Source organism: Capricornis sumatraensis, chromosome 16 (assembly GCF_032405125.1).
Source record: "Capricornis sumatraensis isolate serow.1 chromosome 16, serow.2, whole genome shotgun sequence".
Taxonomy (NCBI): domain Eukaryota; kingdom Metazoa; phylum Chordata; class Mammalia; order Artiodactyla; family Bovidae; genus Capricornis; species Capricornis sumatraensis.
The window spans coordinates 81,872,595-81,899,216 of NC_091084.1; the positions used below are offsets into that span (position 1 = coordinate 81,872,595).

General features: G+C 44.1%; 1 protein-coding gene across 1 annotated transcript in view; it reads right to left on the minus strand.

Annotated features, from left to right (window-relative positions):
- LPXN (leupaxin) overlaps window positions 1-24,703 on the minus strand; it is a 39,628-nt gene extending 14,925 nt beyond the window's left edge. The window contains exons 1-5 of the mRNA XM_068989125.1: window positions 24,640-24,703; window positions 18,676-18,833; window positions 11,125-11,171; window positions 4,196-4,295; window positions 399-566 (exon numbers count right to left, since the gene is read on the minus strand). Coding sequence (XP_068845226.1) covers window positions 399-566; window positions 4,196-4,295; window positions 11,125-11,171; window positions 18,676-18,833; window positions 24,640-24,652 — 486 coding nt within the window. The 5' untranslated portion in view covers window positions 24,653-24,703. The remainder of the gene's footprint in view (window positions 1-398; window positions 567-4,195; window positions 4,296-11,124; window positions 11,172-18,675; window positions 18,834-24,639) is intronic.
- Window positions 24,704-26,622: the final 1,919 nt, after the last annotated feature.

Below are 26,622 nucleotides of genomic sequence, written 5' to 3' on the forward strand. Positions count from 1 at the left end.
TTTCCTCATCTTTACAAAGAGCTTGTAACCATTGAAGGGCTGTGTGTACGTGTGTGTGCCCTCAGCCACTCAGTCATGTCTGACTCTTTGTGACCCCATGGACTGTAGCCCACCAGCCTCCTCTGTCCATGGGATTCTCCAGGCAAGAACACTGGAGTGGGCTGCCATGCCTTCCTCCAGGGGATCTTCCTGATTCAGAATTGAAGGGATAATGCAACCATTAAATAAAAGAAGACTTGTACAGTGCTTAGTTCCACACCCGGAGCACTGTGAAGGGTCGGTAAGTATTACTGAATTGTCCTAGGTCATAAGAAGAAAGAGCAGTCCTTGGAGGGTGGAGACCGACACACACACACAGACATGGATGGCCATGGCATCGGTGTCCTGGCCCGTCCCACCTTCCCAGCGATCGGCTTCTGGCAGGAGGCACAGTGGCCCTTGGGTACTGTGGCAATCCCCAGGTTCTGCAAGTCCTGCTCCAAGCCCCCCAGCATGGAGTCCAGGGAGGCCTTGTGATCCTGCTTGTCGGATGCGGGTTTCTTGCTGGCATCTGCTTTCGCTGCAACCTGCACCAAGAAGAGAACCACAAAGAGAGTTATCCTCTGGCATCTTCTGCATGGCCTCTTAGTCTTTCCCTGAACTTCCTCCAAGGCGCTGGAGGAATCGAACATTGCAACACCGAAAAAAAAAAAAAATGCTTTCATATCCCTTTCATTCTAAGTTCCGCAGGCTGAATGAACTCTGACTAGTCTTCCTGTTTGCAGATTTCTTCTGGCAGTTGGAAACTGAATGTAGGAAGATGACACCTTATCTCGTATGATGACTGCAGGTCAACAATTCATCTTTTTATTTATTTATGTTGCCGTGTTTATTGGGCAGCTGGTTTGTGCCACTCACTGCTCTAGGCTCGAGGTGCAGAGCAATAACCTAGTGTCTGCCCTCATGGAATTTATTTTCTCTGAGTAATAGACAGTAAGCAATTAAAGAAATAATAGATGTCAGGTTAGAGATATGGATTATATATTGAGACAAAAGAGAGTGGGATGGTGAGGAAGAATGGATTCAGATGAGGGCAATCAGAGAAGGCTAAGGAGCTGATACCTGAGCAGATATTTGAGTGATTTACTGAGACACAGAAATATTGACAATTGTGAGAACAGCATTCTATAGGGAAGGAAGGCCCAGAGGAATGAGATAGTCTGGCACAGAAAAAGTAAAGAGATCAGTAGGTTAGAACAGAGCGAGTGAGGATGAGTGAGGCAGGAGAAAACCATGAAAAAAGAGGCGATGATCACACAGAGCCCGCAGGATAAAGCTTTGGTTTTGTTAATAAAAATAAATAATTGTTATTATTTAATAAAGCTCCAGTTTTATTCCAAGGGTGAGGGAACCATTAGGGCACTTCAAGCATGAGAGGGAAAGAATCTGATTCACAAGATCCCTGCGGTAGCTGAGTGAGGAATTAATTAGGTGTGGACAAAGCAAGAGGAGTCAGAGGCGCTCGTTAGGCAGGAGACTTTCAAACCAGCTGGGATCAGAGATGACTTGGGCCAGTGATGGTGGAGAAGGTGGTCAGAGGTGGTCAGATAAAACTTGGTGACGGGTTGGATTTAGTAAAGAGAAACTCCAATGCAGCTGTGATAAAACATTCAAAGGGAAGACTTCAAACGACAGAACAGTTGCCCAACTCGTCTCTCTCAACTCCCAGTTTCCAGAGTACCGCAGCTTCCGGGCCAGAGGGCTGCAGCACTTCTCCACGGCCTCCGGCGCTGAAGCCTCAGCACCAGATGGTCGCTGCGGCTCCCATCCACGCCCCCACTTCACCTTTCCAATTTCATCTTTGATTGCTCAGTAAAAAGCCCCCATTGTGTAAAGCCAGCCAGGCTCCTAGCAGTCTCCCGAGAAAATGATCTGTTCCCCTTTGCCTTCAGGCCTCTGCCTGGGACAACCTCCCACTATCTCACTAAGCCAAAATGCTCATTTCCCTTCAAGAAACTTATCATTTGACACACTTCCTTCCTCTCCTATTATATAATGTTAGTTAATGCTCAAGAGATTCGTGTTCTAAAGGTTAACATCGAAAAGGCCTGAAAGTAACTAAGTAAAAACACAGCAATGTGTCTGTGTCTATATATACAATTACATCTATTTGCTGGTATATTTCAGAGTGCTTCTGGAAGGATTATGTGAAAAATAGAAAACACTGAATACCTCCAGGGGGCAGAACTGGATGGCTGGGGATACTTCACTGTACGCTGTTGTGCTCTGGATTTTTTAATAGTGTAAAGGTATGGCTAATTCAAAATACAAACATAAATTTTAAATGTAAATAAACTAAGACACATGATAAATCAATTTTAAACCATCACACAATTAAAACTGCTAATGTAGTTTATTATTTTTTTTCCTAGTATTTTCAGGTATGGGCTTCCCTGGTGGCTCAGTGGTAAAGAATCCGCCTGCTGCTTCAGGAGATGCAGGTTCCATTCTGGAGTCGGGAAGATCCCCTGGAGAAGGAAATGGCAACCCACTCCAGTATTCTTAACTGGAAAATCCCAAGGACAAAGGCTCCTGGTGGGCTATAGTCCATGGGGTTGTAAAATAGTTGGCATGATTTAGCAACTAAACAACAATTTTCAGATAGACAGTGTGATGAGGAATGCGCTCAGCTTTATTGCAAATACTAAAAAAACTTGTTTCTAATATTTATTCATTGTCTTTGTAATAATATGCATTATTCATAATGCATCAAAAACAGCACTGGAAAGCCAAAGGTGAGCCACAGAGATGATTCCTGCCCTTCAAATCACACACATTTTTATACACTGCCTTGAAATTACTTCATAGTCACTTCAAGTGTGCATATCAAATACCCCAACCAATTCAGAATGGTTGGATTCTCTACCTTAAGAATTCTAGCTCAATATTCTGTGATAACCTGAATGGGAAAAGAATTTGAAAAAGGATACGTGTGTGTACAGAACTGAATCACTTTGCTGCGCACCTGAAATCACCACAGTGTTGGTCAACTATGGTGGTGGCGGTGGTTTAGTCGCTCAGTCGTGTCCAACTCTTGCGACCCCGTGGACTGCAGCCCGCCAGGCTCCTCTGCCCATGGGATCCTCCAGGCAAGAACACTGGAGTGGGTTCTTCCTGATGCAGGATCAAAGCCGGGTCTCCCGCCTTGCAGGCGTATCTTTACCAACTGAGCCGCCAGGGAAGCCCAGAGGCTAGGCCAAGAGGGATGGGTTTTCTCTCTGTAAGAATTCAGGACTCATCCTTCCTTCCAAAGCCACGCTTGCTCTCCCTTGCTATGCTCCAGCTTGCCGTGGGTCTCCTCTAACTCAGGGAGGCCTCTTTAACAGCCCTTCCACACTTTATCCAGCTTTAGTGGCAAACAGTCTGTCTTTTAGTCTAATAAATGTCACCTAGTCTTCTGTCTCATTTTATCAAGCACACTCCAAGCCCCTTGAAATCAGAACCTGTATCACAGTCTTTTATATCCAGATAAGACGTCTGAAAACACCCAACACAAATAAACTTAAATACAAAACAGAAATAAACCCATAGACTAAAAAAAAAAAAGTATGGTCACCAAGGGGGTAAAAGGCTTCCCAGGTGGTGCTAATGACAAAGAACTGCCTGCCACTGCAGTAAATGTAAGAGATAAGGGTTCGATCCCTGGGTCGGGAAGATCCCTGGAGGAGGAAATGACAAGCACTCGTCTTCTGGCCTGGAGAATCCCGTGGACAGAGGAGCCTGGTGGGCTACGGTCCATGGAGTCGCAGAGAGTCGGACATGACTGAAGCTGCTTAGCACACTTGGGGGTAAAGGGTGGGAGGGATAAGTTAGGAGTTTGAGATTACCATGGACACATTACTATACATGAAACAGACAACCAGCAGGCACCTACCACTGCCCAGCACAGGGAACCGTGCTCAGTAGTTTGTAATAACCTCTAACAGAAAGAAGTCAGACAGAGATAGAGATGGAGATACAGAACCGAACCGTTCTGCTGAACACCAGAAACAAATGCAACACGCTGCAAGCCAGCTACACTTCAGTGAGCTCAGCCACTGAGCCAAACTGAGTCCGGCAGGATCAGTAAGGACTTGGGAGAGTTTCTAAAGCGGGAGGGCAGGGCGGAGGTCCCCAGGGAGAAGCCCTGCGGGCTGCGTCACAGGACTGTGCTCACCTGATGCTGCATCTCACACAGCTGGGCCATCAGCTCATCCAACTGTGAGGCTGCTGAGGTTTTAGAAGCTGGTGGCGATTCCTTTGGGTCTCGAATCTCACTGTAAGGAGGAAAGAAAAAAATCAAACTAACACACCAAAACTCAAATAAGCATTAGACCGTGCCTAAAATACCAGAAAATGCAGTTCTAACTATTAGCCCTGTGCATGCGCGCTAAGTCGCTTCAGTCATCTCTGACTCTGTGGGACCCTACGGACTGCAGCCCGCCAGGCTCCTCTGTCCATGGGATTCTCCAGGCGAGAACACTGGAGTGGGCTGCCATGCCCTCCTCCAGGGGATCTTCCCAACCCAGGGACTGAACCTGCTCCTCTTGTGTCTCCCGAATCGGCAGGTGGGTTCTTTCCCACCGTGCCACCTGGTTAGACCCACTAAGGCCTTAGATATGACTAAGACTAGACCAATTCAGCAATTTCACTTCCGAGACTCGATCCTACAGAAAAATTGGACATATCTATGAAGACACATGCACCAAGACACTCCTTGAAACACAAAAGCAGTATAGTTTTATGAGCAAATTAAAACTAAATGGAGATAGAGTCAAATAAATTATGGTCCACCCACACTATAAAATACCCTGTGGCTGCTAAAAAAAAAAAAAAGTCAACAGACTTATATGAACTAAGGAAGACTTCTAATTTATACTGCTAACTTAAAAAAACAAGGCTCAGAACAATATGAAAACTATCCTTCCATTGGCATCATTTTAGAAACACGGATACATAAGTCTGAAGCTGCACACACAAAGATCTGTAAGAAGACAGACTGGACAGTAACCTGTTGAGCTGGTAAGTAGGTGGTGGGAGGAGAGACGCTGCTGGAGGTGGTCTCACAGTTTACCCTGGATATATCCGGTTTGTCTAACTTTTTTTGGTTTGCGGCCTGGCAGTGAAAGCACGGAGTCCTAAGCGCTGGACAGCCAGGGAATTCTCTGCCTTGATTTTTTTTTTTTTTTTAAAGACTTTTTCAGAGCAGTTTTAGGTGTATACACAATAGTAAGCAGAAGATACCTCTCTGACTTTTTACATACGTGACTTCATAAAATAATTGTGTGTATGAAGTTATATTTTCAAAACAAAGGTCAGCTATACTAGGAAAGAGACACTGACAGAAACAGACGAGACAGCAGGAGCGGCAGGCTGGGCCTCAACAGTGCTGTTCTCACGTACATGTGTAGCTTAGATGCACACACGCGTTCATCAACTGTGATTCCATTAAATAACTTTCAGGATACTACATTAACATAGTCACAATATTGCGATTCCTATGAAAAATTATGTTCAGTATAAAATGAGCAATGTTGAATGTAGAACATTTTAAAACTGAAGCGGAATACAAAGAAAAAAATAAAAGCACACATTCTCTTCCTTTTGAGAGGCAATAGCATATTGAAAAGCAGAGACATTACTTTGCCAACAAAGGTCCGTCTAGTCAAGGCTATGGTTTTTCCTGTGGTCATGTACGGATGTGAGAGTTGGACTGTGAAGAGGGCTGGGCGCCAAAGAATAGATGCTTTTGAACTGTGGTGTTGGAGAAGACTCTTGAGAGTCCCTTGGACTGCAAGGAGATCCAACCAGCCCATCCTAAAGGAGATCAGCCCTGGGTGTTCTTTGGAAGGAATGATGCTAAAGCTGAAACTCCACTACTTTGGCCACCTCATGCGAAGAGTTGACTCATTGGAAAAGACTTTGATGCTGGGAGGGATTGGGGGCAGGAAGAGAAGGGGACGACAGAGGATGAGATGGCTGGATAGCATCACTGACTCGATGGATGTGAGTCTGAGTGAACTCCGGGAGTTGGTGTTGGACAGGGAGGCCTGGTGTGCTGTAATTCATGGGGTCACAAAGAGTCAGACACGACTGAGCGACTGATGAACTGAACTGAACACCCTAGACACGATGGCTTATGTTTTTACACTCTTCTGTGATTGTGTATGATTTTAGGAAATTTGAATATTACTGGTTTTCTTCATGTTAACATTCTTCAAGTTAACATTTTTCCATCCCCTAATTCACATCCTTATCTATCCTTTGCAACCATAAGAGTTAACAATTATTGAATGTGTATATAACCCTGCTGCTGCTGCTGCTAAGTCACTTCAGTCGTGTCTGACTCCGTGCGACCTCATGGACAGCAGCCCACCAGGCTCCCCCATCCCTGGGATTCTCCAGGCAAGAACATTGGAGTGGGTTGCCATTTCCTTCTCCAACGCATGAAAGTAAAAAAGTGAAAGTGAAGTCGCTTAGTCGAGTCCAACCCTCAGTGACCCCATGGACTGCAGCCCACCAGGCTCCTCCGTCCATGGATCTTCCAGGCAAGAGTACTGGAGTGGGGTGCCATTGCCTTCTCCGGTATATAACAGTAGGCCTCTGTAAAGGGTTTTGCATGGGTTCTCTTTAAATCCTCACAAAAAAAATAAGAGGTAAGTAGTACTACCATTTGGAGAAGGAAATGGCAACCCACTCCAATGTTCTTGCCTGGAGAATCCCAGGGACAGGGGAGCCCGGTGGGCTGCCGTCTCTGGAGTCGCAGAGAGTCGGACACGACTGAGGCGACTTAGCGGCAGCAGCAGTACTACCCCCAGATGAAGAAACTAGGGCCTATGGACGTTAAAACCTTTGCTCTACCCTATACAAAAGGCAAATAACAGGGTTTGGGCCTGCAGACTGCTAAGCTTGTGTTCTCTATCACTAAATTATCTTTTGAAAGATGTATAAAGGCTATACAGTTTTCAAATGCATAATGTGCTATAATCTATTAAACCGATCATTTATTGTTAGACACCTAGATTGTTTCTGATTTTCACTGTTGTAGTCAACACTGCTAAATAAATGTTTGATACCTTTACTTCCAAAGAGTACATTCTGAGAAGTGGAATTATGGGGTGATATAAGTAACGGAATCTGGAGTAGTGTTTGTCATCAAGTTAATCAAGAAGCTTAGCTAACAACCCACCAGACGATGTGTGTGTGTATGAGAGAGACACACACACAAAGCCATCAAGTCAAATATTCTAAATCATTCACTAAATGTGTTTCATACATGACAACAAACATCTTACTATTTTACTTATTTTATGTATTTATCAACTAGGGAAAAAGTAGAAGAAAGATGGACATCTTCCTCTCTTAACTAAAAAAGACCATCTCTTGGGTACAACATGTCCTGCTAGTGGCTCACGTACGTTTGAACATCTAACAACAAGGAAAATGTAGGAGGAAAGTGGATCTTTTCCCCTCTTAAAAGACTTTGTCCTTTATTTACAATATGGCTTCCTGCCAGACACAAATTTGGGTTTGATTTTTTTTTGGAGGCGGGTAGTTAATCGAAGAACAAAAATGGTCAGGTATGCAAGTAACGGATTTAGTCCTTGGAGGTTTCCAACAAAGTGCAAAGGAGCTCTCTCTCTCACACAACTCTTTTCAGTCTTAATCCCTCAGGAACTGCTGCCACAGGCAGGTACTTAGGAATACAATATGGCAGGACTGAACACCTCTCTGTTGTGTCCCAGCATAGAAAAAATGCAGCGTCTCGAGGGGCCCTGTATAATCCAAAAACCTGTTCACCGCACAGATGGGCCTTCTCGCTCTTAGTGAAGGACTCTCACTGGTTTGTTCCCCTCATTTTTTTTTTTTTTTTGGCTGTGCTGTGTAGCATGCAGAATCCTAGTCCTCCAACCAGGGATCAGCCCCGTGCCCCTGCCCTGGGAGGGCAAGCCCTACTGCCTGCCAGGGGAGGCCCTCTCACTAGTTCCCAACTAGGCGCCTAGTGCAGTGTAGAAAGAAAGAGAGATCGTTGTCATGATACCCTAGGAGTAACTGAGTCAACAGTATCAACTTCTAAATAAGAAATGAAAGACCTCTTAAAGCGTCGATGATGACTTCACCACAGGAAACGCTCCTGAAAAGAGAGAAACCCTCAAATCAGAGCTCCTTTGATTTCTCCTTCCATCTCTAAGATGATGCATGCTTGCTAAGTCGCTTCAGTTGTGTCTGACTCTCTGTGATCTCATGGACTCTAACCCCCGCCCCCTGCCCCAGAGTCCTCTGTTCATGGGATTCTCCAGGCAAGAATATTGGAGTGGGTGGCCAAGCCCTTCTCCAGGGGATCTTCCCAACCCAGGGACTGAACCTGTGTCTCTTAGTCTCCTGCACTGGCAGGCGGCTTCTTTACCACGGATGCCAGGTGATAAAAGTACGTAAGTACGCCATCAGTAACAACTTCATTATGCAGAGGTCTTAACAATACAAATATGGGTGTCAGGATGGCCGAGTGCTCTAAGGGACCAGCTTTGTTGTATAGCACAAGGAGCTCAGCTCGGTGCTCTGTGATGATCGAGAGGGGTGGGCTGGAGTGGGGAAGAGTCGAGAGGGAGGAGACGTGTATACTTAGAGCCAACTCACGTTGTTGTTCAGCAGAAACAAACACAACTTTGTAAAGCAACTATCCTCCAATTAAAAGAAAATCCTATGATAAACCATAAAAAAAATAAAAGTTGCGTTCAAGACTTACCAAGGGAAGGGCTTTATTTTTTCCCTATTTATTCCTCTGCAATGTGTTTATGAAGTGTCCCTCCCTATTCTTAACTAAAATTATTTGGGGTCATATAAAAGATACATTTCTAAAAGCCATCATATTGTTATATCCACACCTGGTATTGAACATACTTTCAAGGTTGAAAGTAATGTTTGGTTAATTTAAGCAAGTCAAAGGCAACGGTGGAAACAGCACGCAGGAATCTTGCTTCTGTGTCTCACGCTGAATCTGTACATGGAAGCCTTGCGAGCTCTGAATTTTATCAGCCTCGGGTTTGGATCAGCCTGTTACATATTGACTAGGTCACCTGGATTTCATATCACTCTCCCACACAGAACGACACGGTGAATATCATTCAGTAGTGGTATTTGCATCGATTGAGATCTGCTCAGGAAAATACAAAGACTGAGAGTAAGCAGAAGGAATTTAATTCAGCAGTTTAATTACACGGGTGATGGAGAGCTCAGAAGCAAACAGGAAACACTGAGGGAACCCAGAGATCAGGTTCAGCAAGAAGCCATTAGGTCAAAGGCACAAAACGAAGAGGCAGTTACCAGCCCCCAGGAGCCCAGGTTCCCAGGCAGAGGAGGGAATCAGAAGCCATAGGAGATACAACTGCTGTCAGAGACGCTGTGGAGAGAGAGACTGGACGAGCACACGCCCTAACTGTCCTTGCCTTGCACCCCTCTCCCCCCAGCACCCCCACCCGCCCGGACCAGTCTCCCCACAGCGCCTTCCATTGTTTGCAGCTGGTGGGAGCCTACGGACCCTGGAGCCGGTAAAACCCAACCCGCAGGGTCAGCTCTCCTGGCTCGAAGATCTGTGTGTGTGTGTGAGTCACTCAGTCGTGTCCGACTCTTTGTGACTCCATGGACCGTAGCCCTGCAGGCTCCTCTGCCCACGGATTCTCCAGGCAAGAACTCTGGAGTGCGCTGCCATTTCCTTCTCCCCAAAGATCAGTACTCCAGAGGAAAGGCGCCCGGGAGTTAGGACGCCGCTCGGTCAGCGGGTCACGAGGCCAGGTACACAGCAAAGTGGCCGCTGGCCGGGCTGGGTTTCATACAGATATCCTTGTGTTTAAGTCTTTCTTGGTTTCCTCAATATAAAAAAATATTAAATATTCACTGAGAAGCTACAGTGTACCACGTACTTAATGTTTTGCTTTTTTTTTTTCTTTTTACAAAGGAGGGAGACGGGAAGGCCTAAGGGGCACACCCAGCAGGCAGCTCCCTAGGACTGGAATAAGCTGGCGATATGTATGAGTGAGTTGGCTTCACTCTCACACGAACAGAAAGCCCGCTAAAATGGGAAGTTGTGCCAAGGCTTCAAAAGAGAGCACAGGCCCTCCTTGTATCTTTGCGCCACGTGTGTGTTACTGGTTGCAATGCTGAAACCACGTTAATGTGGTGTAGTTTTCTTCACCAAGCGTGAAGCTTTAGCATTTACATTTTAAACCCTCTGATTTGTTTCCCAGAATGCTGTCTGATTTTTTTTTTTTTTAATTTCTAGTTATAACTGAAGAGAGAACAGAAACAGTGGCCCTTTAATTTTTCAGATTGTCAAACTCTGCCTTGGCCAGAAGAGATCATTTAGTAAGTAGAATCTGCAGCAATATGTAACTTTTATTAAAAGGAAATCCCTCCACCGCTAAATAAATGTTGAGTAACCCTGAAAATTCACTGGAAGGATTGCTACTGAAGCTGAAGCTCCAGTGCTTTGGCCACCTGATGCAAGGAGCTGGCTCACTGGAAAAGACCCTGATGCTGGGAAAGATTGAAGGCAAAGGAGAAGGGGGCCACAGAGGATGAGATGGTTGATTGGCATCACCGACTCAACGGACATGAATTTGAGCAAACTCTGGGAGACAGTAAAGGACAGAGGAGCCGGCGTGCTGTAGTCCATAGAGTTGCAGAGAGTCAGACACGACTTAGCAACAGAACAGAAACAGCATATATTCATCAATCTGCCATGGAAACCCACTGTCTTAGTTCAGCCCTGATCCTAGCTCTGATTTTGTCAGCATCTTGCTGACATTTCTTTGGCTGTTTCCTCTTTTGTGAACTGAAGGATGGTATCTGGAATAGCTGGGTCAAAAGCACCTGTGGTAACTCGGGCTGTTTACATTTTGTCAGGAGGCAAAGGAAACAACAGCATCCACCCGCAGGGATGAGTAGATGACCCGTCTAGAAGCCTGGCTCCCTGAGAAACTGCCACGTGTCAGCTGGCAGAATTCCGCCACTGCTCACAGACCATGGAATGAGGGGGAGGGAAATAGGAATGCTAGTAACAAACACCTGAGCAAAATGTTTAAAATATTTAAGTAAAAAGAAAAATACCTGTAGACGTTGGGTCCCTGGATTTCGGTAGTATACACAAGCTGCACCTAAGACATGTAAGTGAGAAGAATAAAGAATGAATTTCTCATTATTTGAATGTTGGATAAACAACAAAGTCCTACCATAAAGCACAGGGAGCTATATTCAATATCCTGTGATAAACCATAATGGCAAAGAATATGAAAAAGAAATAGATAATACATATATATACATGTGCATATATGATAACGGAATCCCTTTGCTGCACGTCAGGAATTAACACAACATTGTAGATCAACTATGCTAAGTCGCTTCAGTTGTGTCCGACTCTGTGCGACCCCAGAGACGGCAGCCCACCAGGCTCCCCCATCCCTGGGGTTCTCCAGGCAGGAACACTGGAGTGGGTTGCCATTTCCTTCTCCAATGCATGAAAGTGAAAAGTGAAAGTGAAGTCTCTCAGTCGTATCCGATTCTTAGCGACTCCATGGACTGCAGCCTACCAGGCTCCTCTGCCCATGGGATTTTCCAGGCAAGAGTACTGGAGAGGGGTGCCATTGCCTTCTCTGAGATCAACTATGCTTCAGTAAATTTTTTAATAAAAGATAAATTTAAAAAGAATACTAGTACTTACCCACAGCCAGAGTTAGACGATGTCTGGAGCTTCTGAAGGGGACTGATAACTAGCGTATGTCAAATCTTTGACAAGGCAGAGCAGTAGCAGCCATCCCATAGAGAAAGGCCAAATTCTCAGCACAGTAGCTGGCTTGTGAACAAATAACAGGGACCAACCCGCCCGCCCCGCCCGCAAAGCACTGAAACGGAGACGTCACCCCTCTCAGAAAAGAACCACAAAACAGCATGAGCCAGGGCGAAGCCCCTTGAACCAGACAGGATGGAGTCGGGGAAGAGTCTCACGCGGTTCAAGTTAAGGCACCGGAAGAAATAAGGAGTGACTCTAAAGGGCAGCTGACCTGCAGTTTATTTCATGAGCAAGTATTTATTGAGCGCCTGTCAGGTGTGAGGGCTAAGGGATGCAGGAGTCAAAAAACAAAAAAGAGTAGAGATTGCTCCTGAGCCTTACATTACGGTGGTGAGAGACAGATGATGAATTAGTATGTAAAAAAGTAACAAGCGTTAATGATGGGTAGGAGATAAGAAAGGGGCTTCCCTGGTGGTTCACTGCTAAAGAATCACCTGCCGATGCGGGACATGCAGGTTTGATCCCGGGGTCAGGAAGTTCCCCTGGGGAAGGAAATGGCAGCCCACGCCAGTATTCTTGCCTGGGAGATCCCAAGGACGGAGGAGCCTGGTGGGGGCTATAGTCCATGGTCACAAAGAGTCAGACGCCCCTTAGAGACTAACAACAACAAAGGAGATGAGAAAAGGGGGAGGGACGGCATTCATCAATATGTTGGTTGGGGAAGGAGCGCTTGGGCAAGGACTTAAGGGAATGAGGACAGCGTGCAGGTGTCACTGGCTTCGCGGTCGAGCACCTGCGGAACAGAGACGAGCGTGGCCTGAGCAGAGCGCACCAGTGAGGCAAGAACAGAGTCAGGGCCCAGTTCATGCAGGTTGGCGACCACCTACTTTATTGTTCAGACTGGGACACCTTTGAGAGTGACGTGAGGTGGAAATCGCTCAGTAATGTCTGGCTCTTTGTGACGATTTCTCCAGGCCAGAACACTGGAGGGGCCATTCCCTTCTCCAGGGGATCTTCCCAACCCAGGGATCCAACCCAGGTGTCCTGCATTGCAGGCGGATTCTGTACCAGCTGAACCACCAGGGAAGTCCTTGCGAATGAAAGAGAGTACTGAAAATAACTAATATTACTTTAATTTTTAAAACTTGTATTTATGGACCAATATTTTTATTTTATCATATTGGTGGACCTATCAACTAATTCTACTCAAAATAAAATTTTATAGAACATTTAAAAATGACACATAGCTATGAACATGAAAGCAAAAAATTTTTGTATTTTTTATATTGATTACTTGAGCATTTTAAAATGGCACAAGTAAATATTTTTGAGATATATGTATGCATATCTTAATTGGCTACTTGGCCATTGTAGTCTTTAACATCGTATGCTAAAATTTTTCTGAAAAAATGCCTTTTTTCAACATGATCTTATTTATTTTTACACGTTTTATTAAATTGCAGTCTTCTGTAAAGCTGTGTTTTACGGTTAATATATCTGAAATTGTTGACACTGTTTCTCCACGCTGCTGGTGCTGCTGCTGCTAAATCGATTCAGTCATGTCCGATTCTGTGCGACCCCATAGACGGCAGCCCGCCAGGCTCCCCCGTCCCTGGGGCTCTCCAAGCAAGAACACTGGAGTGGGGTGCCATTTCCTTCTCCAATGCATGCAAGTAAAAAGTGAAAATGAAGTCGCTTAGTCGTGTCTGACTCTTAGCAACCCCATGGACTGCAGCCCACCAGGCTCCTCCGTCCATGGGATTTTCCAGGCAAGAGTACTGGAGTGGGGTGCCATTGCTTTCTCTGGTTTCTCCATGGCCCATAATAATTTTAATTGGGAAGATACTCCCTGTCTAGATGGTGATGAACCTTTAAGTTTGGAGCAGATTCTGCTGAGTGGAAGATATTTTCAATCCTATTTTTTATATTAAAATGTGTAAATATTTCAGCTCTAATATTTTCACACATGTGGTATTTCTGCCTCCATCCAGCACAACTTTCTTGGATATTTTTACAAGACAGAGCTCTTAAATGATGCCTTGTAACGTTTCATCAAATGTAGATACTGCAAAATCATAGGCCTTCACAATTTCATCCCATTCTGATGGGAATATAAATTTACTCAACTAAAATCAGGAGGTCCATCAAAGTTGAGATGTTTCCAAAACATGATTTTCAAGTTAGGCCATTAAATGTTTAAGGGCTCATCTTTCGATTGGTTCATTTCCTCCCAGGCTTTTGTGAGAAGAAATCTGAGCTACTTCCTTTTTGCAAACTTTGTTGCACATGATTGCAACTTGTTTAAAAACTTCAAAAGCTGAATTTTCATGCTACATGCATTAAATAATCTGATTAAATATTTCCAACTGATTTTGCACATAACATGGCCTCCATTGAGGTTGCTTTACAAAGTGACTTTTCAGAGGCTCAGATATTTCTAAAACCCAGTTGATGGCAGGCAATGAATAGAGAAAATATATACAACCACGCTAATATATATTTTTAGGTTCAACAACAGCTTCTGTCACAAAAGTTTTGTAGATGATATATATATATATATATAAACATATATACACACACGCACACCCTGATTGTGTGTGTGTGCACGTGTGATAAGTCGCTCGGGCATGTCTGACTCTTGGTGACCCCACGGACTGTAGCTCACCAGGCTCCTCTGTCCTTGTGATTTCTCAGGCAAGAATACTGGAATGGGTTGCCATTTCCTTCTCCACTGATTGTGTGTATATATATACAGAGAGAGAGAGACTTTGTAAATTTTAACAACCACAGTTTCTATTCTGATTGGTAGAATACAGAAGCTTATTTGGATGCAGTCATGAATTTTGTGCACATCACGACCAGTTCCAACTACCTATCTGCTCCACACAGTGGCTTTGCCAGTAGGCTGTGCTCCGTCAAACTTTGTGTTAGCATTACCACCCCCTCCAAACAACACTGATCTCCATCGTTGAACTTTTCAACTAAATTTACAATGGCATTAGCAATATCAGATGCTCCATTTTAGACAGAAGAATAAACTTCTAAGTACTTTTCTGTGGTCCTTTGAATGAGCTGTAACAATTAAACCAATTTGGAACTAAAGTTTCTAACTGAGGCCTCTAACTGATTTAATCTGACATTATCTGGTGGCTTGCAAAAAGAGTCAATTAGTTATCACTAGTTTACTTTAGCTACAAGCACAAGAAAACTTAGAATTGAAAATGAGCAACATTAATTGAGGAGAGTCATTTGATCCATATGCAAGGTATCACAATGGGGTGTAAACATACCTCCTGCAGCTTCACATATTGAATTGTCATCTGGCACATTCTTCTTAAGTATTAACTTTTCAAAACCAAAACTACACGTTTAATTGTCTCAAGAAAGTTGAGGATCGGACTCCCCTGGTGATCCAGTGGTTAAGAATCTGCCTGCCAAGCAGGGAATGCGGGTTCAATCCTTGGACAAATACTGAGCCCAGGTGCCCCAATCCTAAAGCCTGCACTCCCTACAGCCCATGTTCCCTGATGAGAGAAAGCCCCCCGAAACTAGAAAAAAACCAACACGCAGCAATTAAGACCCAGCACAACCAATAAATAAATCATAAACCTTTTTTAAAAAGAAGAGATGATGATGGGTATGTATTCTGCACAAAGTATTTGTTCAACTTTGTTAATATTTACCATCCAACATGGGGGTGGGAGTAGAAACATCATTGTCAGTTCGAAAACCAGAAGACACAAACATTACGAAGAAGCATCAAGATCTACTTCAAAAGTGACTATTAGCATAAATAGATCCCACTTAGGGGGCAGATGCTTAACCGCGGGACCACCAGAGTCCCAAACATCAGCTTTATTGAGACAGTTAAACATGTAGTTTTGGTTTCAGTTTGGATTTGAGCCAAATGCTGCTGGAAGTGTTCATTACAGAATTTAAAAGCATTACCAAATAATAAAACTAACATCTTTAATATACAATCAGTGACAAAACTGCTTTACCAAGAACACTTAGATCACACTGTACCCTATGGCAAGAGTGCTCAGCCTCTGTTTCTTCAGCTAGATGTGTATGACCTTAAGCCACAGTTTCCTGTATTTCTCTCTGACCCCGAGGAGATTCTCTGCATCTCACAGTTCATCTCATGGACCACAGCAGGGCACGAGAGGTGCTATGACAAGTGGCCAGGGGGAAAAAATCTCTCATCATTTTTCTTGCCACCACTTAAGACCAGAGGAGTCAGCTGCCGCTGACTGCTGTGCTCGAGCTCTAGCTGTAACAGCCAGCACCCTGAGTATCGCCCTTCAAAGGGTGCTGCCAGTTAGATTGTATCCTAACAGGATCAGGAGATGAGAGTAGCCATTGTCATTAGTCATCTCTTAGACCCTAGACCTCCCTTGTAGCTCAGTTGGCGAAGAATTCACCTACAGTGCAGGGGACTCAGGCTCGATCCCTGTGTGGCGAAGATCCCCTGGAGGAGGAAATGGCAACCCACTCCAGTGTTCTTGCCTGGAGCATCCCACGGACAGAGGAGCCTGGTGGATTACAGGCCGTGGGGTTGCCAAGAGTCGATCATGACTTAGTGACTAACCACAGCTATTAGATCCAGCTATAATTAAAACTGAACATTCCAAAACAAAGATCATGGCATCCGGTCCCATCATTTCATGGCAAATAGATGGGAAAAAAGTGGAAACAGTGACAGATTTTGTTTTCTTGGGCTCCAAAATCACTGTGGACAGTGACTGCAGCCATGAAATTAAGAGACCCTTGCTCCTTGGAAGAAAACCTATGACAAACCTAAACAGTGTATTAAAAAGCAGAGACATCGTTTTGCTGATAAAGGTCCATATAGTCAAAGCTATGGTTTTTTCCGTAGTCATGTACGGATGTGAGAGGTGGACCAAAAAGAAGGCTAAGTGCTGAAGAATTGATGCTTTTGAACTGTGGTGTTGGAGAAGACTCTTGAGAGTCCCTTGGACAGCAAGGAGATCCATCCAGTCCATCCTAAAGGAAATCAGTCATGAATATTCACTGGAAGGACTGATGCTGAAGCTGAAACTCCAATACTTTGGCCACCTGATGTGAAGAGCTGACTCATTTGAAAAGACCCTGATGCTGGGAAAGATTGAGGGCAGGAGAAGGAGGGGACGACAGAGGATGAGATGGTTGGATGGCATCACCAACTCGATGGACATGAGTTTGAGCAAGCTCCAGGAGATGGTGAACAGGGAAGCCTGGCGTGCTGCAGTTCATGGGGTTGCAAAGGATCAGACAGAATTGAGAGGCTGATCAACAGCAATAATAAAATAGGAACTCTGTTCCCTGCACATGTGTTTTACATACTGCAGGAGACTGTGAGAGAAGCCAGAAGAACCAACTGGGGGTTTATAATCCATGCTGGTTTACTTTAAAGCTATTACTAATTTTAAAAATTTCACCAAAAAAATGGAAAATCCGGGGTAAAAGGTAGAGTCAATAATAGGATGTCACGAAAATAAGGAAAAACCCAGGTTCTTCCAAGTGAACCAACACATATGGTCACCCCATAAATAAGGTCAGTGTAAAGACTGTGGCTTTTTACTGCAAATGAGATGAGAATTCTTCACGGGGTTCTGAGTAGGAGAATGAGGCGATCTGATTTAAGTTTTACAGGATTATCCTGACGGCAATTTGGAGAAGAAGTTGCAGGGGGGGCAGGTTAGGGGACCAGTTAGGAGTCTATGGCTATATACCTCACAGTGAGAACAAAGACAGTGGCTCCCTAGAAAAGAGAGAAACGTGTGTCCTGAAAGCTGTCCAGGCATAGCTGGAAGGAAGAGCAGTTAAAGAGGAAGCCTTCCCACAGGCTCCGGTTTCAAGTCTGTGCTGCTGGTGATTTCCTATAGTGTACAAGGATGGGTCAGGGTACCACGGTTCAGGGACTTCCCTGGGGTACAGAGCTTAAGATCCGCTCTCCCAATGCAGGAGGCACAGGCTCGGTCCCTGGTCGGGAAACTATGATCCCACATGCAGAAGAGTGTGGCCAAAAAGAAAAGAAAAAATCATCGTTCAGAAACACCAGATATGAAAAGCACCTTCTTAATCCCTCCTATACTAATCCATTCTCACCAAGTAAGCTCCTAATTATAAAGCAGATGCATGCAGACTCATCCATAGGAAGGGATGCATCTCAACACATCTCAGCAAACGTTATTCGTATCTGTTCTGCTTGACCCTTTACATTCTAGCCAGAAGTCAATAAACTGGATTTCCGGGGAGGTTCATTCATAATCTTTCCTGAGTGTAGTTTTCTTGGGTTGGTTCCCCAGAGCTTCCTCACCTCTGCATATACTAATAATTGAATTTCCTAATATATTCAGCAGGAAAGAAGAGCCAGAAAGTGAATACCCTAAAAAAGCTATCCTGAGAAGATTTATGGGGTCGCAAAGAGTCGGACACAACTGAGCGACTGAACTGAACTGAACTGAACTGAGAAGATTTAGCTAAACTGTCACCTGGCCTTGCCCAGGTGATCTCTGGCCTGACTGACTGACATTCCAATCAAACTACAACATGCCTTCTGATACCCAGATGGTGATAGCAGAATATCCCAAGTGAATTACACAGTACTCTACCAGCTCCAGGCCCTCATAAGAAAAAAAACAGCTTCCAAAGACTTATTCTTCTATGACACTTTTCTCAGTGCTCCTCCTCTTTCCAAAAACAACCATCTTTATCATTTAACAAAAATTTTTTTTTAATTTTTCAGGATAAGGTTTTTCTCTCTCTTGAATATGTGATTCTCCTTTTAACAAAATTTTATTTGAGATACAATTAATTTTCAGAAATGCACTCAAATATTTAAGGTACTTCAATAAATGAAAACTTACCGGAAAGGGATTCGTGTCATCAGGAACGGAAGGGACCTTTGAAGTCTCAGCAAGGTTACTCTCCTTTCTGGAATGCTGATACAGGGGAGGAGAAGCTGCCTCTGAGTATTCATCACTTTCCTGGAAGGTAGAGTATTCCAGTTCCTCCAACAAGGCATCTATATCAAAAGATACAAGGGGAAAAAAAAAAAGATACAAGGGAATTGTGATATGGACTGTGCACATCTTCTGTAGAATAATTATCCTCTCGAGTATCCCCACGATGCTGCCATTTATCGCCCTCTTCTCTTAGGTTAAGAGTTAAATCTAAACTCAAACATCCTCCTTTACTCCTTATTTGACTTCAAGAATACGGTCTGTCTTACCAGGATATGTTTACTGGCCTCTGCATGCTGCCGCCTATTTCTTATTTCCGACAGCTGCATTCAATCACATGGTCTCACTCTACAGTTTGACTTTCTATCTTGCCCCGTATTCATTTTTATCATTGAGAGTGGATCACCCACGAAGATCTCCAATTAGAGAAACGTAAACGGGGACGTCCCTGGGGGTCCAGTGGCTGAGACCCCGCACTCCCAGGGCAGGGGGCCTGGTTTCAACCCCTGGTCGGGGAACTAGATCCCACACGGTGCACTGAAGATCAAAGATTCCACGTGCGCAGCTAAGACTTGGCACAGCCAAGGACATGAGTAAATTTAAAACGTATTTTTAGATTACTTATTTTTGATTGGAGGAGAATTGCTTTACAATACTGTGTTGGTTTCTGCCATATAGCAGCATGAATCAGCCATAGGTATACACATGTCCCCCCGCGGGAACCTCCTCCCCACCTGCCTCCCCACTCCTGCTAGTTTGTCTCAGAGCAGTGGATTTGAGCTCCCTGTGTCATACGGCGAGTCTCCGCTGGCCACCTAATGTCACATATGCTAATGTGTACGCGGCAATGCCACTCTCAGTTTCTCCCAGCGTCTCCACCCCCCGCTGTGTCCACGGCACGTTCTCTACGTCTGCATCTCCTGCCGCCCAGCAAACAGGCTCATCAGAGCCATCTTTGTAGATCCCGTATATATGCGCTGATGTTCGATGTTTATCTTCCTCTTTCGGACTTACTTCACTCTGTATAATAGACTCTAGGTGTAAATGCCACATGTTTTCCTATCAGAAAAATATAGGCAATTATTTTACGGTTTTCCCAAACATATCAGTACAGTAAAACTGATTCTTAATCCTGATGGGTTTTTTTCCCTTATATCCCCAGCATGTAACAAAATTCTCAGGGTATTGGCACTCTGTCTTTTAAAAGTGTGGGAGAAAAATGGATTGATTGGAAACATACTGCAAAACTGAACAAGCTGCTGCAGTCCAAACAGCTGAGATTTGTTTCTCTTGTAGTTTTCTTAGGAGAAACCAACGGACTTTCTTGTATGAGTATTACACTATCAACTTTCTATTTTCAGGAGATTAATAGTAGTAATTAATAAAATTAACACAGGACATACATGTATATTATTCATATAAATATAAATTAAATATAATATTAAGATATTATATGATATATAATAGCTATATATTTATATATTAGTCATCCTAATACTTTGAGTCAAGTGATAGTATTGTTCTTATTTTGTAGATTAAGAAAGAGAAAAATATCTTGTGTAAGGTCACGCTGCTCCTGAGTGCCAGCTGATGGCTCAGCGGGTGAAGAATGCAGGAGAAGCAGCTCCAGTCCCTGGGTCGGGAAGATCCTCTGGAGTAGGAAGTGGCAACCCAGTCCAGGACTCTCGCCTGGAGAATCCCACGGACAGAGGAGCCTGGCAGGCTGCAGTCCACAGGGTTGCAAAGGGTCAGACACAGCTGAGTGACTAAGCACCCAGCCTACTGAATGCAGACCCTGGCTGACCCTGAACTACCTGATCCCTGATGTCTGCAAGTCAGAAACGCCAGACCTCTTCTCCATGTGGATTCTCTAGGTCGTCTTCCCATGACATGCGCTTCTCTGAGGCTGTTTTCTCACCCACATAATGAAGCAATTTATCACAACAGCATTTTGTGAACTGCAGATCCATGCCCAGAGTGAACCTCCAGTGAATTTCTTATCAGAGACTGTAGTGTTTTAACCTTTACAACACACTGCATTATATTATTCCAAAGGATCTGCCTATTGGAGAAGGAAACGGCAACCCACTCCAGTGTTCTTGCCTGGAGAATCCCAGGGACAGCAGAGCCTGGTGGGCTGCCGTCTATGGGGTCACACAGAGTCGGACACGACTGAAGCGACTTAGCAGCAGCAAGGATCTACCTAACTCTAAAGTCTTCAGATGGGGAAAATGAACTTTACAGGTCGTTAAAAAATGATTTCATTTCCGATGTTGGGGGATGGGTATTTCTTAATGGCATAAGAAAAGATCTGATCATTTTTTTACAAATGAAATCTTCTGCGGATCTTTCTCAAGCATCCGTCTCACAAATATATTGAATTGTATGCACCATTTTGGAGATAAACAAAATGAGCTAAACTCTTCAGGGCTAATGATCCTTCAACAAATGAACTTCAGTGGAAAAGAAGAGACAGAGGGGGACCAATAGGGTAAAAAAGATTCCAGAGATTTATAACTGATTCAGTGGATGAAACTTAAACAAGCAAGAATCACCAAAAAAGAAAGAATCAGAAACAGTGAACAGTGACTGAAAATCCAATAAGTAGGTAAGCACTGTTAGTGCATTTCAGGTGCGACACGGGTACTTGATAACATTGTAGTCTCTGTTAATATTTTAGGTGTGATAATGGTCTCTCATGACGTTCAGTTCAGTTCAGTCGCTCAGTCGTGTCCAACTCTTTGCGACCCCATGAACTGCAGCACTCCAGGCCTCCCTGTCCATCCGGAATTACTATTAAGAATTTTATGGATATGATATTAGAGTTACTCGCATAATGATATGTATATGTTTATAGATGAAATCAAAACAATGCCTGAAATTACTTTAAAATAAGCTAGGAGTAGAAGGGATGGGTGGATGTATAAATGAAGCAAGATTGACCAAGAGTTGTTAACTGTTTAAGGTGACTCACGGGTACATCAGATTTAAGTTTTTTTTTTTTTTTCCTCTTGTAAATTTTAAAATTCTCTATAATAAAGGTTTTTTCTTAATGTTTTAAAGAAAACTAAGGCAGAAATAGAAAATAAAATTTTTTCTCTCAGACTGAATGCCAAATTTCTGAGTTCCATGTTTTTATTCTGTAGCCCTCTATTAAGATACAGCTTCTTTCTTTTCTATTTCGTAAGCTTTACTGCAAACAGAAGTCATGGTTCCTCTCAGATTCAAAATAAAAACGCATTTGCAATAAAGATGAGGGGAGAGAGAGGGGGGTTCAGGATGGGGAACACATGTACACCCACTACAGTATTGTAAAGTAATTAGCCTCCAATTAAAATAAATTTTAAAAAAAGATGAGGGGAGAGGGACGACCCTCTACAAGAGAAGCAAACCATCCCCCTAAAAGTAGGTTACCCTTACAAGCACCAGCTAACCAGAGTTACTAAAACTCCTTTCAGTCATGCGTTAACAGCCCTTTCTCTTCCTGTTTCCTACGTGTATACATATCACCAACACTCTGAGATTATCTTGCCTTTTGGCCAGATTCTGTAATTTGAAGATGACTAATTTCAGAGCATGAGATGGTTGGATGGCATCACCGACTCAATGGACATGAGTTTGAGCAAACTCCGGGAGTTAGTGATGGACAGGGAGGCCTGGCATGCTGCGGTCCTTGGGGTCGCAATGAATTGGACACAACTGAGTGACTGAACTGAACTGAACTGAATTTCGAATGTATGACAAATAAGGGATTATGGCTGCAGGGTTGGGGGTATCAGACTGAAAACTCTACCATCCATTTTTATAGCCCTTTGTCTGAGGAAATCAAGCAATGTCAACATTTACAGGAAAAGAAGGAAGGGAGGTCTCTTGCGTGTCTCAGTGGATTGTAATGGCTTCGTTCAGAGCTGCGGTTTGCTCCTGGTTCCCCCGTATGTGGCACCCTGCCATAATGAGGGTTTGGGTGAGATCTCCCGAGTGGACACAAACCACCCACCTCGGGCGGCAACGCTGCCAAGAGGAGACCCTGGCCCGCTGGGCTGACTCGTCCTCTCCACTGCTTTCCCACCTGGGAGGAGACAGAGCCACCCCACGTCTTTCAGGCGGACGCTGAGCAGCCGAGTCCGAAGAAGGTAACGCCCGCTGAGGTGCGGCCGCCCGGCTGACAGGCGTGAACGCGGCCTCCAGGCCAGCTGGTAGTTTCTGTATTTCGGGACCAAACTCCTCTACCATTCATCCTGCTGAGGAAATGTGAAACTGCACCAATCTATTTTTTTTTAGTCTTTTAATTGTCTGGGTTGTCCTACTGGCTGGAACAGCAGGGCCAACAGACTTCCAAAAGAACACCTTGTCACTTAATCAGGTTTTGGTTTAGTCAGTTCGTCAGGTGTTCCTATGAGTGACGCTGAACGAGTTATTTTGGTTTTTTGATTCCTTATTTGAAAAAAAAAGACGTGGAGAATACCTATTTCAGAGGGTTGTTTGGAACACTAACACGATTAACATATATAAAAATGTAGAGTTTCGGCTTCAGTCACTGAATAAGGATTAGTTCCCTTTCCAATTACGACATGAAAGCCATCTCTCTCTCTGTTTAGCCGCTCAGTCATGTCTGACTCTTGCCACCCCGTGGAGTGTAGCCCGCCAGGCTCCTCTGTCCATGGGATTCTCCAGGCAAGAATACTGGGGTGGGTTCCCATTTTCTTCTCCATGAAAGCCATGGCGTATCCCTAAAAGAGCAGAGCTGGATTCGGGTGGAATTCAGCCAAAAACATGAATCTCTCCAACAGGATAAGAATTGGGATTCTACCCCAAGTTCAAAATATATTCTACTCCACGTATTAAAATAGACTTTACTTCCAAAATAGTTCACACGTTAATATTAAATACCCTTTTCCTTTTCATTAACATCGCTTCCTGTCTGTAATCTGGCTTCCTTCCTTCCGCTACTCCTCTAGCTCTCAAAACACGTTTAAAAAAAGACAACATGCGAGATTTTCCTTGTTGCTGTCATTTGTGCTTCTGACATACAACCACCCAAGACACCGTGGAATTATACAGCTTGGACACTGGGTAAAGTTTAGTGACTCAGCGTTTGTAAGCACGATGGCAACAAAAATTGGCAAAGGATATGGCATGAGTCCCGAGAATGACAAGCCTGACGGCACGCCCAAGGTCTGAAATCAGGGATCTCTCTGAGCGATGCGGCCCACAGCTTCAGCGCTGGTTGCAGTTGCTTTGCAGTGGAAGGAGGTGTCATATTTGCAGGCCATGGTCACCTGCTCCTTCAGAGCTGCTCTCAGTAAAAAGCTTAGCAATGAAAGCACTGGAGTAACAGTGCTGTGTCTTCTTGATTTAATGCTCAACGATGGAACAGATGAAAAACTCTGGCCTTTCTCCACCCTTTGCGGATCCCTCATTCTCATACTTCTAGTCCGTTTCTTCTCCTTGTAACGCCCTTTACCCAGTCCCCCCTATTTCTTTTCCTCCCCAAATCACATCTCTGAACTTACCGACTCTGTAGCCCGACTATGATCTCCTTGCAGCCCCCAAAGGAGCAAAAACGCTCCTAACAAAATCACAATTTCAAGCACAACTCAGTTCAAAAGTATTTGTGCAGAGTTTACTCTGTGGTTAGTACCAAATTCTTTGCCTATTGTGTCTCTAAAAACAGCGAACCCATAGTTCCCCAAAATAACATAGTTCCTCATGCCTCACTCTTGGTTGGCCTGAGGTCAGGAAAGCAGTGAAAAGAAAATCTTCCAACACTATCCTCCATCTGGCTAGAAGTGCACCCCACCACCCATGGAGAGGGCAGCCAAGCCTTCAGTCCCTTCGAGTTGCTCCTCCAAGAAGCTCCTCACTCACCTAGCTCTTCCATCGTCTCGCACCCGAGATGCCCTGGTGCCACACACAGGTTGTAGAGCACTGCATGTGCTGGGGAAGAGGACCGCAAAGGGACTGAATGAGCCAGCGCGAAGCAGCCTCTATAGCCCTTTTTTGGTTCCTGTATTTGCTTAGCACTTCCTCTCTCTAACCTCTGAGTTACTTCCCTGGTAGCTCAGAGGTTAAAGCATCTGCCTGCAATGTGGGAGACGTGGGTTCGGTCCCTGGGTTGGGAAGATCCCCTGGAGAAGGAAATGGCACCCCACTCCAGTATTCTTGCCTGGAGAATCCCATGGACGGAGGGGCCTGGTGGGCTACACAGTACACAGGGTCGGCAGAGACTGAGCGACTTCACTTTCACTTTCCTCACTTTTGATGAGTTTTTTTTTTTTTTTCCCCTAAGTCAGAGTTTTAAAAAATGAGACATAGAAAGATAGGTTCTTGGATTTGAGTTCTGGTTGTGTATTGGCCAAGGTGATAAAGAAGCAAAACTAATTTTGAAAAATTTGAGAACCTACTATGCGCTTGGCTTTATCTTGAATTCATGGGAATGGCAGATTTGCATTTGTGTTTCTTTCCCAGAGTGGGTAGGGTAGCCTGCTGTGAGAGATTCTGATTTTTTTTTTTTCTATGAAGCTGAAAGACCATGGAAGCATAATCTCCTTCATAAAATTTCCACTCAATTCATTTTGCTGTCTTTACCCAATTATCCAGAAATTATACTTATTTGCTTTTCTGAATAGATCATCAACCTATTAAAGGCAGAACAGGATTCTCTGGACCAGGCTTACAGTTGGATTCTCCGGCCAGGTTTATTTCAGTGGTTTAAAATGCAATCATCTAGAGGTGTCATGAAGAATGAAACTGGAAGATTTGACACCAGGTTCTTAGGGGCAGATGTTTCAATCATACACACTTGCCGTCTAGTTATATGGCCTTAATTTCTCTCAAAAGTGACACTGGGGTCAGCTTTCCCTCTTTTTTGGCTACTGGGATTTTATTCACCTTGAATAAAGCACTTTCAAAAGGTCAGCTATAAGGCGGCAGTACATAAACTATGGTCTTGTTAAATAGATATTATCCCCATTTTCACCAGTAGTGAAATAGAAATTTGCTAAAGTTAACAGAATTAGTAAGTTTGCTACTTACTATAATGCTTAAAATATAGATTTAATGTCAAAGCCTGTATTCTTTCCTCTACAACCCAGTGGTCTTTTTTACGGTTAACTGAATCACTCATTCTCTATTCCTTTGTGACTCTTAAAAACTTTTTTATTTTTATTTTTTAACGGAAAGGCGATCCCACCTCTGCATTACTTTTCGCAGCCATTGGATGTCAGCGTCATTCCAAAGTCTGCTCACTACAAACACAGCTTTGAAAAACTCCCACCCACACTATGCCAGTTTTTACAACTGAAATGCCTTTAGCCCCATCAAAGTGCAAAACACTCCACAGAGAAGATGAACATTTGCCCAATCTGAAGTGGTGCCTGGCGTGCTGCGATTCATGGGGTCGCAAAGAGTCGGACACGACTGAGCGACTGAACTGAACTGAACTGAGCCCAAACATTGGAAGGAAAAAGGCTCTTCAGCACTTGGCTTGCAAAATATTGGACTCTATCTGCAGTTTAAATGATTCATGTGAAATGTAGAACTGGATTCTGAGAGCTTGTTTCCAGCCACTTACTTTGGAGATTTCTAACCCTGGGTGCTTTGGTTTCCGGGGCTGAGAAGCATTCCTGCAGGTCGCGCCTTCATTATAGTGGACGAAAGAAAAAAAAGGGGGGAGGGGGGAAGCAATGCAAGAAGTTCAAAGCCATCACCGAAGGCAACTTGGTTGATAAGCAAATGGAAACTCCCGTTTGATGCACTAGTCATTTAGCTGCACACGCTGGTGGAAAAAGAAATTCTGACAAAGCTGCTGTTCTGACCGTGCTTCCTGTGTAGCAGCGACATTTAAAAACC